This window comes from Cucumis sativus, chromosome 6, assembly GCF_000004075.3.
Source record: "Cucumis sativus cultivar 9930 chromosome 6, Cucumber_9930_V3, whole genome shotgun sequence".
Taxonomy (NCBI): Eukaryota; Viridiplantae; Streptophyta; class Magnoliopsida; order Cucurbitales; family Cucurbitaceae; genus Cucumis; species Cucumis sativus.
The window spans coordinates 26,724,612-26,738,193 of NC_026660.2; the positions used below are offsets into that span (position 1 = coordinate 26,724,612).

A 13,582-nucleotide genomic window follows, 5' to 3' on the forward strand; every position below is an offset into this window, starting at 1 on the left:
CCACTTAATTAAATTAAAAGAATAATATTATTAAATGGGTCCATGAAATAAGATCTTTTTTTTTAGAGAAAGAAGATTAAATATGAACCCATAATTGCTTACATTGAACAAAAGCAAGACACCGACATGCATTAGTGAAAAAGTTCAATTTAGGGTTTGATAGAGAGGTTTTAGCAGGAAGCTTATATTACATTAAAAGTATAATAATAATAATAATGGTGAGAGAATTTTGTTACCAAATGCAATCATTTTAATCATACAGTAGAATTGCATACTTTAGAGATTTAATGACTTTCAAATCCAGTAAAGTTACTCACGATCTGGTCCCTCATCTCTCTAATTTTTTCTTCCTTATATAACCAAAATTAATATTAATAATATATATTATTAGAGTATGAGCTGTTAAAGCCTAAAGAGAAGTAGAGAACCATTTTTTTTCAATTACACTACTTATAGGAGAATATGTGTAGGACTGTTAATGTTATGATGTGATTAAAGGGAAAATAAAAAGAAGAAGAAGAAAAATCCACATAATTTAAGAGGATAAATTATGACTTTTGGTCCCTTCTATGCTCTAATCTATATATAGGTCACAACCAATTAATAAATTAATGTATTTCTCATCTAACTTAGGAAAAGGAATTTAATTAATATATGATTTCAATCAAAAACCAACCCACCTAGAGGAAGACCGTTGATGGTGAGCCCAAGAGGTGATGGGTTTGGGCTGACTTGTGTATACAAAATTTGATTAGTACGAAGTATGGGTTAAGAAAGGATAATCCCATTCATTAATGACTTAATTTGAGATAATTGGGATTGAAGAGAATGGGAGTGTGTGGTGGACATGGGGCGGTGGGTGGGGGGTGAAGCGTGCTTTATAAACAGTAATAAAATTGATTCTTTCATTAGTTATGACATTATTATATTCCTCTTAAGTCTTAACTACATCTAATCTAATTTGAATTAAATAAAGCTTAGAGATTAAGTAAATGGTGGAATCGATGTGATGCATGCTTCTTATTTTTTTGATTAGACGTAAGCTTAGACATTCATTCATATCATATCATATGAATCTCAATGGTTATAATCATGGTAGATTTCCTTTAATATTATAAAATATTCATTTCAATGTAATCTTTACAGAAATAAATAAATAAATTCAAGGTCATATATATATTAGTTGTCTCAAGAGCTCATGAATGCAATTAACATAGCAAAAAAAAATATATGTTCCCAATATTTCTAAAGCCTTCTGATGCAGGAAATTTGAGCCAATCGTCTCTCCTTTTATTTATATGATCTTATCTTTACTAGGATATAAGATAAAACCACAATTTCAGTTAAAAATACGAATTAACTTAAGATTGAACAATGGATAATATATTAACTCAATTATAAAATAATAATCCAACATTTATGTGCTACAAACATATTCAATATGGTTGAAATAGCATTTGAACATTTCGTACTATGTACGAATATCATAATGTCCATGTTCTTTATTCTGAAAAGAAATTGATACAATATCATTGCCGAGAGAATAAACAGAGAAAAAGAGAAGTACAAGTGGGCAAAAGAATCAAACATAGAACTAGAGGGAGGGACCAAATACCCATCGGATTATGATGAACCCTATCATTTCCTTTAAAAATAAATTAATTTAACTATAAATTCGGCCCAATTATGACAGCAGACAGTTTTACTGCTGGCATGTTACAATGTAATAATCTGTACCAGAAAAGCATTTATTTTTATCTGAATGCTTAATCCTTAAGACACCATGTACACAATCAACAATCTATATGAAATTTGAAGAAGCTATAATCATAAGTTTTCCTAACTGATTCCAAAAATTTACTGGGAAATTCCAATAAAGGGAAGACACCTTCCATTAGTAATATCTCCAAAGTTGGTATACAATAGCAGCAAATTCAAATGGAAGTTTGATTGAATTCACCAACTCTTAGTCTTTGTTGTGCCACATGTGAACTGGTGGAAGATTCAACTACGACGACGTTTTACACCGATTGCATTGCTTGTAATTCAGGAAATTCTAGCAGGCATTCTACAGCACCGTTGTAGTTTAAGAACCCCATGAACCAAAATTCATGGTTATCACCAGAGATTACCTGTATGTACTTTTCAGAAGGATTCATACCACTGGAGGAAGGATTAACTGCCTTAAGTTGCTGTAATGGGATCACTACCTGTTTTCACAAAGATGAAATATGTTGCAGAGATTAAATCCATAACCACCAACGTGGTCTAGCAAATTCGAAATCGCATCAAATAACAATGAAACAAGCTAGAGAGAAACTATCTATGAGTTAAGAAGTATGGTTAACTAAAATTACCTTGTAATAGCTCCATTCAGTTCTCCCGTCGGACTTGTATGAAAGAGGATTGTCACTACAGTACGCAAGCTTTGCCGTAGATACATACAATACACCCATAACTGGACCAGCAGACGTTGACAGATAACAAGCAAACGAATTTTGAAGTTTTTCCTCAGGCACTGTGTCAAAAGTTTGTTGAAAAATCTTTTCATAGCCACCTTCCGCTAATACCTTTGTCCCTTGAGCAATTCTCCCCAGCGCAGCATCCGCAAAACTTGGACTTGTTTTCACTGATCCAAGAAACATCGTCTAAGTAAATGAAAGTCGTAGATACTGATTTTTTCCCCTCTAGGGTAACATTCTTAGTCTGTAAAGAAGTATAAATCCCATCCCACTCATGGGATTAATTTTCCGTGAGCTACCGTGATATCTAAATGTTGTAGGAGTCAGACGAAATGTCCCATAAGATCAATTGAGGTATGCGTAAAGCTAGCATGGACACTCACGTATATAAAAAATAGCAAATTCTAATTGGACAATATGGTGAGATGCACAAAAATTGGTGTAGACTAGAGTGCACCTAAAGTCCGAATCAATGTCTTATTTTCTGCTTCTTTCTTGGCTCAAGGACGAAAATAACTCTCCAACCATCAATTTGAGCGCCACTGCCTAAATACAGGGTTATTGCAACTTAGTTAGACGGTAGACAAACTAGAACACTTGAGAATTCGAAGGGAAAAGGCTAACTCATGTTTAGCATTTTGTGCAGATGATGAAAAATTAAAAAAAAAAAAGAAAAAAAAACAAGAGAACTACTCACTTATTGGGTATCCTTAGTTCTATCATTATTTAAGAATTAATAGTAAAAAAATTTCTGACTGTTTATGTAAGTCAGCTTTCTGAACACTAAAACCTTCTACTCTTATTCATGGTGATATTTCAACATGTAACATTCTTTCACTACCGTACTAAATTAGAAACATGGATCTTAATTGAATTTCTTCAAAATTATTAACAAGATGATCCAGATCCAGACCCAGTCCCACACCAGGTTTAGAATTCTTAAAGACAAGGCAGTTTGAGATTCTAAGGGAGCAGGAGCCCTGTCTATTTAATGCTTAATGGCTTAATGCGCTCATGCTTTGGTAACCTCTAAGGTGCGATCCTTCAGGCACGCATAAAACTAAATGGTTAAATGGATGGTGGGAGGCCACATTGGCAAGTCTGGGAGCAGCTTGGTTGAGTAATTTTTTTCAGTACAACAACATGAGCGTTGGATGGGAATTCAAATCTCTAACATCTTTATTTGAAGGTATACGCCTTAAATAGCTACATTTAGTTTGATTCAAGATTATGAGAGGTCTGTAATTAACAAAAAGTGCATACGATAGCTTTTTAATGATAACATCGAGATATCACATTTTTACCAAAGTATCCACATGGACCCACCAAATAAATGAGTAGTTGAAATGAAAAACCACCATCTCCCTAATATAGCTGAAACCCTGGCGACACAAATAAGGGGTCCACAATTTTACTTGAGGAAGCCAATCTCCGTGACCCCATACCTCTATAGACTGTAACAGTTGTCCCACCTTCTTTACTTTCAAAAACTCATAGCATCTTACAATGTTTGTTCTCTAGTTCCAGCCATCTTTGATATAACCTCCCGATGAAGGGAAAGCTCAATGATAGAAGCAAAGTTGAACTCACGTCCTGTAAGCAATTTTTTCTAGAAGACGATTGGTGACAAGGGGGTAGAATAATTCATTTTCTCACAAGGGATTTCTTTGTCACCACTGGCAAGCCCCCTCTGTCCTAAATTTAGCGTGAGGGGGACAACTTTGAAGACTTATTCAGAACCACAGGCAAGAATACTTCCAATTTAATCCTCAAAAGGTATGGGAGAATCATATCACCTTCTTGTACCCAGACCACAACTTTATGTCCAATAAGTAAGAAAGGAGGTAAGTTTAGATATTTTTCATACAGCCATATATCAAAGGCTACTCAAGGGAAAAGTCAATTTAGTTTCTTTTCAAGAAGGAATAACAAAGTTTTCAGCAACCAAATACAAGGTTGTTCCTCGAACCCAAGCACTGAAGGTCATAAAAGACAGTTTTTTCACCTATACTTTGAGATTATAAATGACCTTGGCATTCAAGTTTTTCTCACAAGTTTGGAGGCATGAAGCCAATATGTAATCTCACATTCTTTCTTTTATCAGACTACCTCTCACCTCATGTAAAACATTCGCCAATTTTTATGACTTCATAATTGGTACAATAAGAGTTTTCATGTAAAATGGAAGGAGGTAACTCTGCAGGGAATAAGTGCTCCAAAAGCTAGCAAAACCAATGTACTAATTTCCTAACCTAAAGGATGAATGAGGTGCAAATAGATAAACTTTCGAGCCAATAGCTCAATTAAAAGTTGCAGATCAAAATTGTTGGGTAGGGATTCACTCAAAAGCTCATCTATTAAGATAGACTAGCAAACAAGTTTTCTCCTGTCACCAAGATGATACTAACATTGACACAAATGCAGACTAGTCATTTCATCAACTTGATGGGGAGAAAGAAGAAACGTTCCTACTAGACTTTGAGGATGAATTTTACAATCTGCCAACATGGTTCAGGGATGAGTTTCAATCAAAAAAGGGTACCTCACCTGAAAGATTTTCTAAATAACCTGATAGAACAGCCTAGTGTTTTCTTTGGCAAATACAAAATTCATTCTTCATCTGGATTACAATGAACTGGAGAAGATCATGCCATGTTCCTCAAACATGGATCAGAAAGCAAGACTATTAATTCGTAAAGGATTTCATGTATTTTTCCTACCCACGCTGACTGGACAATATTCATAAAATGAGAAGGCATCCTACACTTTTACTTCATAAGAGGAAACTATTTTACATCAAACTGAAACAATATGTCAGGGCAAGATACTGCAATAGAAGCAGAGTGAACTTGTTTGTACTGGAAAAAAAAAGAACCATTGGCGAGAACAAGACAGTTGAGTATGACATTACAAAGTTAAACCTATATCTAAAAGGGAAAAATATTTGTTAACTACCTTTAGCGTTTAATTTTGAAAACCATTTTATAAGTACTGCCAAATAATATAACCTCTGAATTGAACCCATTGTTTTGGTTCTCAGAAAGCAGAAAGAAATTTTAAATACGAATTTTATGTTAATCTTGTTCTATCAATCCCAGCTCATCTCATAAAAAGGAAAAAGAACTACCATTAATCGCCTAAGTTCTTATTCCAACTGTTAGAACTAACGGCCATTTTGACAATCTAACCAGAGCCTGATTGGTTTAGGCATATACCCTTAACCAATAGGCCAAAGTCTAACGCTGGTTTGGATTGCATCTATAAATACTGATTAAGAACTTGGGAACGGAAAGTTTGAAAATGTCCCACTCCCATCCACATGAACCTTCTGACATGAAACCATCAGAAACTTCTTTTTCGAAGCTCCCAATTTCTCTCAAATGCTTAAGGGCAAAAAATTTCCTCGTGAAAACAAAACAGAAATGAAGAGAAGAAACTATATTTCGAAATTGAATCTAGTTTTTCACCCTCAATCGTCGTTCTGGATAGCAAGGCCAACAAAAACAAACCAACAGGAACAACGAGAAACTTACAATGCTGCCAAGTGTTTCCGGCCAGATCCTCAGCCTTTTTTGTAGCTTCCCCGACTTTCTTCCCCCATCTCCCTAGCGCGCTCCACACAGAATCCACCGTCTCTGATCAAAATGCATCGAAATTTTTTTAATACCACAAGAACTAAGTATCCACCACAAGAAGCGACATATACAAATGAATGAAACAGAAGCGCATATCAAACCAAGAGAAACAATACCCTTGAAGGAAACTGAAGAGGAAGGAGAGGAAGGAGAGGAAGCAGCATAGGTATTGGTATTGGATCCATATGAATTAGAAGCAACGGAAGGGGACTCGGTAACCAATTCGGTACTCCAACGCACGGTTTTCTTGGAGGGCGTGGAAATCACAGGTTGCTCGTTCTGGGTAGGAATCTGGTTCTCTGAACCCATAACGAAATTCGCCCAATTCCCATCTCCATTGGGGGCGTGAGGTCCGTCTTTGGGATCAGATTTAGGGGTGTTATCGGGGGTGGAGATAGGAGGTTTGTTATCGGAATCCTGCTGCTTCGGGTGCTCCATGAAAAATTGTGGGAAAACAGAGAGATGGGATTGTGATGGGTATATTAGTAAGGAGAAAAATGAGGAAAAGAGGAAAGGGGTTGGGGGTAAGAAGAGGGTAATGGGGAGAGGAAGAAGAGGACCCCTACTTTTTAGCGCGCATGAGGAGGGAATTGGATCTGGTGCCGTATTATTCACATCATCCTTCCGGATACTAAACACTAACGAGGCCTCTCCAAGAAACAAAAACCCTCACTCCATCGTTTTCTTTTTTCTTTCCTTCTTTTTTTTCCTTACACAATCAATAACATTCGTTTTAAATCAAATTATACTTCATAATTTAATATTATTGTATATGCTATATTTATACTTCATTCATTCATCCCTAATTTTGGTGCTCTTTTTTTAAATTTAGTGTCTTAGTTCCTTTTCTGTTATAAATTTTCAATTTTCATTCCTTCCTAATTCTTTTAATTAATTATCGAAAAAACAAAAAACAAAAACAAGACCCTTATTTTAAATCTTAGGTTGGAATATTTAAGTCTCTCATTTATTGGTCATTAGTGTATACCTAAAACAATTAAATTATTATTTAAGTTGTCAATTGTTATTATACCATATTTTTGTTATTATACAAAAAAAAGGGACTTTGTTATTATACAGCGTATGATAGTTGAGGAATGTTTTCTTTTCTTTTCTTTTTTTGTGGTAACAATGGTGATTAGGGCTTCAACTCAAAACTTTTGCAAGGGTAATTAGTGTCTTTTTTGTATGCTTTCTTTTTTAAATTTAAAATAGAATAGATAACAAAGGAAAATTTTAGTTTGGAGGATGTTAAAAATTTGTTTACTTAAAGTAATTAAATCACGTTATTGATAGATATACTTTTTTAAAATAATAATAATAATAGATCGTCTAAAATAAGAAAACTCACCTATTTTATCAACTTTATAGACATTTAATGAATAATTATAAACCTTTCTCTGTTAGTTGACCTTTTTTTCGTTTATCTACGATTCCGTGAGTTGATCCAAAGTAAATATATTTTCAATCAATTTTAATGTTAAACTAGTGATGGATGGCTGAATTGAAAAAATATGTCAAGAATTAAATTAAAGTGGTTTAAGGAATATATATGGAAAAAAAAAATCTGTACATTGAGACGAACTAAAACATAAATTCAGCCTATAAAACAAAGAAGTTTTATTCTTTGAAAAAAAATATATATTAACAAGCCATAATATGTGTGTGAAAATGTGAAAAAAATGTCCAGAATTAAATTAATTTGGTTTAAATTTTAAGATTGGAATAAAAAAATACTACTAATCTATACATTAGGACTAACTAAATTAAAACATTAATTCAACCTATTTTTTTATAATATATCTGATTATGAGTTATTTTAGTCAACTAAGAATCACCGACCTTTAGAACCTTAACATTAAAGATAAAATCTAAATAACAATAGTTCACATAAGAATGAGAATAAAAGGAGTACAATAAATTTGTCAAAGGAGGGAAGAGTTCAAGAGAATTGTGGAAATTCAACCAATTGATCTTGGACTTAGTTTCATTGTCAACTCGAACTAAGTCTTTCCTTAGATGGATCGAGTGGAAGAAAATGAGTAGAAAATAATATACATACATATTGTATATAGACATAATAATAATAATAATTGTGTATTTTAATTATAAGTTATAACCATTTTTAAGTACAATATTGTAGGAACAGAGAATCGAACCTCTCATTTTTTGGTTGAAAAATTATGTCAAATATAATAGATCTAAGTTCACATCATGATTATACATACAACAATTAAATTATAAATGTAGGATAGACTATACTTGAATTCAGAGTTCAACCATTCACTTAACATATATATATATATTTTTTGTCATTTGACATGTTCATCTTTTAAACCGTACTTATTTGAAATCGAACCATTCCTTCATTATGAACCACTTATGATAATTGAAAGGAAATACTATCTACAAGAGACAAGTCGTTTTTTCTTTTTGTATAAAAGCCAGTTATAGCATTTTTCTCAAACAAAGTTTCAATGTAAGTGGTAGAAATGAAAGAGATTTCACATTTCAATAGAAAGTGAAACTAATTTAAACTAAATTAACAATGAGTTAGATTTTGTTATAACATTTCATATGGTTCGGGTTTAGCTTTAATTTCTTTGAAGGGCGTCCAATCATACATATAGTTATATATTTTTATTATAAAAAATAATTCCTATGGGTATTTGTAAAAATAGTAAGAAAGAGTAAAATAAGTTATAATAATTAAATCCATAGCACACATATTTTATTATTTAGAAAAATGACAAAAACAAAGTCCAACCCATACATCAAGAGGTAAAATGTCACAGATGCTCTCGTTACTAATATACATTTGATTAATCACCTTATACACAACTAGTACTCCTTGATACACCTAATATTCTTTGATACACCTAATACTTTATGATACTCATCGATACATTTGATATCTTTTGATACACACGTTTGATACATATAATACTTTTTGTTACACTTGATTTTTCTTGATATCCCTTAGGTCTTAATACATTTGATTAGCTTGATACACTTAAAAGACTTCACTTATAAGTTTGATACACTACTAATAAACTTGTTATGTTTCGTTAGTACACTCAACAAATTCAATACATTTGATGTACATGATATGTTTGATACACATGATGTTTTTCATATACACTTAGTATTTTTCACTTATACATTTAATTTATTAAATATATTTGATATGCTTGAAGTCATACTTATATACTTGATATACTATTGATATACACTTGTAAACTTGATTATGTTTGATAATAATTCACTTTACTGGTATGCTTTAACAATATATTGTTAATATACTTAATAATGATAAATTGAGTTATATCATTTATATACTTAATACAATACTATAATGAACTGCATAAACTTTGAAAAAAATGAAAATCACATAGTAAGTATATAAACAAACTAATACATATAATATAAATATATCACAACATTGATATACAAAACTAGGATAAAGTAAAAAAAACAAAATTTGAAATCAGATTCAACTCAAAATACACATTGAAAAAAGTAAAAAAAAAAAAACGAATTAAGTTAAATTAAAATGATCAACAATCATTACATTTTATATTGCAATTATTTTACTAGTAATATTCTAAAATCAAGATTAAGAAAAAAAACAAATAATTTTCTTCATATAAGAACAAATATTTAATTAGGACTTTAAAAAGTATGAAAATAAATAAATAATGAGTAGAGTATTGAAAAGAACAAACAAATAAGTTATTAAAGGGTAGTTTAGAAATAATAACAAATTTAAAATTGAGAATATTTTTATAAGTGAAAATTTTGTCATATTTATAAAATTATAAAAGAATGTGGTATATTTACTATATCATATTCTCAAAATTCTACCATCACCCGATTCCATATAAAATACACAATATTTCAATTTGTTGGTTGGGTATATATTCTTAACTAAAAAGATTAGGTTTAGTCTTATATTTTTAAACCATGAAGTTGATTGTGTGGCTTGGTAATGTTAGAAGAGGTTTAATTTAGGTAGTTTTACGTGGTATGCCATGTCAGCCTTGAAAGAATAAAAAGCAAGGTTTTCCTGCAAAAGGGAAGCTTAGTTGGCAGTACACCCGTCAGGTAGTGGAAAGTGAGTGTGATCAACTCCGCGTTAAAACCAACTACTCAATCATGCCGTGAATTAGGTCACCAACTCTCTTATTTTACGACTTTTTCAGTCCAACTTTTTCTAATATAATGGACAAATATATTTCTTTAGTTATTTTTCTCCAATCACTAACTTCTTCGTTAAGTTTTTTTTTTTCTTTCTTACTTTTTTTAAAAATTAATTTATACCAATTTTGAGACTTGATTAATTAAAAGTACTTCGCAATGGGTTTGTTAAAATTTTAATTAATTAATACAATAGTAAGTTTCATAAGAGATTTTGTTTTCAAACAAAGCACAAATAGATAATAGGAATTGATAGAATCGTTTAAAGAAAATTGATCAAGTAGAACTTAAAGTAAATGATATTTGGGACCATAATGTATATTTTGCCAAAAACAATAAATGTAAGGAAGTGACAAAATTGTTGTTTTTCGGATTAAAAAGAAAGAAGATAGGAGAATCCATACAAATTTAACTTAAAAGAGAAGTTAAACCAAAATATTATTCAACCCCCACCGATTTCATTTCCTTTCAAGACCACAACCATAATAAGAACAAATTTGCAGCACAATTGCTGGTTGGCAAATTAATTGAGGATCAAGTTACTTAAATATATAACAAAACCCACACATTCCTCAAACGTGTACGCTTTTCTTTCTTACTTTTTGTAATATATAAAATAAAACTATAGCCAGCTATTGCCAGTTCTCATTCCTCTATATTTCAACAAAGTGTAACACACAGATTCTCTCATAATTGTTCTTTTCTTTTTTCTTTTTTAATCTTTTCCAATTAATTCCTAGTGTCTTTTTTCTTAGCTAAGAAAAATCAGTTAAAATGACATTAAAATTTCAGGAATGGGTCGACTTGATTCTTGGATGAGGAATCCTCATCCCTGTACATGATAGAAACGGAATGTCGCCCTGTCCGTTCCCGTTTTGCTCTATTGTTGCCTAACCCTAAACTAAGCTCAACTAATGTTAGTGATTATGAAATTTAAAATTTTTAAATTGTGCTCTTATCCTAACTTTTTATTGCCTTATTTTGTGGAGGTCAAATTGAAAATGATATTCTCCCTTTTTTTCCTTTTGTGGCGGTTACCAAACTCCCATATTTCTCTCCCTTGACACAACTCAACGGCTACAAAAATATAAAATCAACGGAAATAAATGCATGGGATTGAAATTTAGGGGAGTCTTCTCGAAAGGGAATTTGGCCACGTGTATTCATATTTGACACCCTGGACCAACGTTTTTCAGAAAATTGCAACACCTCTGGCAAGGAGGTGTAGGGGTAGCATATGGAAGGAAACAGAAAAGTATGTCCCCACCGACATTCCTCTAACCGACGCGTGGGTCATCCAACGGCTCATGATTCTCAAATGCAAAACTGCGATATGATCAGCCTAACGCGTACACGTGTTCGAATCTAAGTAGCTTGCTTACTCGGTCCACATGTATGTGATTCTTGTATGAAGGTTTTTTTGAGATGATGCTAAGGCTATATATACATAGACTTACCACCCGCTACTGAGATACAAAGCGAAACAAGCAAAGTGAATTCTGTGACCGAATTGTTGCTTTCTTAAACGCCCTCGTTTGCCTCTTCCACTTTCACTACCTTCTTTGAGATACTCTGTTTTGCGGAAAACAAATCCTTTCCCTCTTTCTTCCCGATAAAGACGATGGGATTCTCCGGGGTTCGATTCGTTCTGATTTTTGCTTTGTTAACGAGGTTATGTATGGCGCAGGCGCCGGCTCCGGCACCGGGTTCTCCACAGCCTCTAACTCCTCCATCAGCCACACCGGCGCCTTCTCCGGTTGTTTTACCTCCATCTCCAACTCCGACGCCAAACAGAGCACCATCGCCTTCACCGACTCCGGTATCGCCCTCACCCGCTCCGGATGCTGCGTCACCCGCTCCAGCGCCTATTGCTCCTACTCCAACTCCAATCTCTACTCCTACTCCAACTCCAATCTCTACTCCTACTCCTTCCGGTGGTCCTGTCCTTCCACCCATTGCTTCTCCTCCTTCACCCACTGGAATGGAGGTGCCTTCACCAGCACCCCAAGGCCCGGCGGCCGATAACCCAGCTGGAGCGGGGTCGCACATCGGCGGAGCAGCGACGTTGGGGATCGCTTTGGCTGGTACTCTGTTTGGAGTGATTTTATCGTAGACGTTGATGCGTTGGGTCAATTTAGAGATCTAAATTTGAAGGTGAATTGGAGTGATGGCTGATGGAATTCTTTTGCTTTTTTATTCTTCTTTAAATCTCTTTTCCACACTACTGCCATTCACATAATTTCATTGTTATTATTATTATTTTAGTGAGTTGTGGTTTGTAATTTGGATAGTTTTTGGTTACTTTTTTAGTATTCATTGTTCTTCTGTTAATTATATTTGAATTCTTTGTAGATCGGATTAGTGATGAATAAGAGCTTTTTCTTTTCTTTTTATATGTTTGAAATCTTAGTGTTTTTGTTCAGTGTGGTTGTAAAGAGAAGTGATTTATGAGATACCTTTTCTGTCGATTCCTTCTTCATAATTTTATTCTATAAGTTGAAATTAAAAACTTACAATAGAAGAGAGCAAGATAGTCTTCAATAGAAGAATAATTAGGGTATTTTCTTTAAACCACATCAAGGATCGATTTGTCAGTATAAACAAATAGAGTTAGGTCTGCATGTGTATAGCAAATTCAACTAATTAAATCGATTGAGAATGATACTTTGTGCAATTGGGGTTTGGCATGGAGAAATTGATTCGAAGAAGAGCCGAAAGAAAGCTCCAATTGATTTCTCCTTTTTTAGAAATTCATATTTTATAGTTTTGTTTTATTTTAGTGTTAATAATAATTGGGGATAATGAAGAACTAACTAAAGTTAGGTTTGATATATTTTTTGCTTTATTCAAAATCCAAAATTAGAAGATTTGGGGTGGTGGGTTTATCTATATTAGATTTTGATATAGGTTGTTAGAATTGTTTGAGATACTCCATATTTATAGGGATTTGACCGGACGAGTATTTTCCCTTTTGTTCATTGTTTAATTTCACATAGTGTATGCAAATTAGCCATTTGGTGGTCACATTGCCTCATTTTTCTATATCACTTTTTGTTTTGGTTATTTGGTGCAGTTCTCCCCTAACTATTATTAGTTCCCTAGAAAAATAATTGAAAACTTTGAGAAAAATAAAGAAAACGAACTAATTGTATCTACCAGGAAACTCGAATCCACCATCAATAATAGACAATCTACTAAAATTAACGAACATAAACATGTATACTTAAAAATGTCACTAAATATAATTTTTTACAATACAATAAATAATTTTTCAGGTTTCAATTAGTT

The 13,582-nt window shown here is 32.9% G+C and overlaps 2 protein-coding genes across 2 annotated transcripts; both read right to left on the reverse strand.

Annotated features, from left to right (window-relative positions):
- Positions 1-1,482: 1,482 nt before the first annotated feature.
- LOC101205033 (putative GEM-like protein 3) lies at positions 1,483-6,805 on the reverse strand. Its single transcript, XM_004143402.3, has 4 exons — positions 6,214-6,805; positions 5,996-6,097; positions 2,358-2,629; positions 1,483-2,210 (listed from the first exon to the last, which is right to left on the reverse strand). Exons 1-4 carry the CDS (start codon positions 6,533-6,535, stop codon positions 2,022-2,024), a joined length of 885 nt encoding a protein of 294 aa, XP_004143450.1. The 5' UTR covers positions 6,536-6,805; the 3' UTR covers positions 1,483-2,021.
- Positions 6,806-11,815: 5,010 nt separating this feature from the next.
- LOC105436028 (jacalin-related lectin 34-like) lies at positions 11,816-12,343 on the reverse strand. Its single transcript, XM_011660183.2, has one exon. The coding sequence runs from the start codon at positions 12,341-12,343 to the stop codon at positions 11,816-11,818; it is 528 nt and encodes a 175-aa protein (XP_011658485.2).
- Positions 12,344-13,582: the final 1,239 nt, after the last annotated feature.

What these genes read in the sequence shown, in the direction of transcription:
- LOC101205033 (XM_004143402.3), bottom strand. Translation starts at nt 6,535, where the DNA reads ATGGAGCACCCGAAGCAGCAGGATTCCGATAACAAACCTCCTATCTCC. An exon ending in CTCTTCAGTTTCCTTCAAGG is followed by an intron (nt 6,098 to 6,213) that starts GTATTGTTTCTC and finishes CATTTTGATCAG; the next exon opens with AGACGGTGGATTCTGTGTGG. An exon ending in CGGAAACACTTGGCAGCATT is followed by an intron (nt 2,630 to 5,995) that starts GTAAGTTTCTCG and finishes TTCTTGGATCAG; the next exon opens with TGAAAACAAGTCCAAGTTTT.
- LOC105436028 (XM_011660183.2), bottom strand. Translation starts at nt 12,343, where the DNA reads ATGTGCGACCCCGCTCCAGCTGGGTTATCGGCCGCCGGGCCTTGGGGT.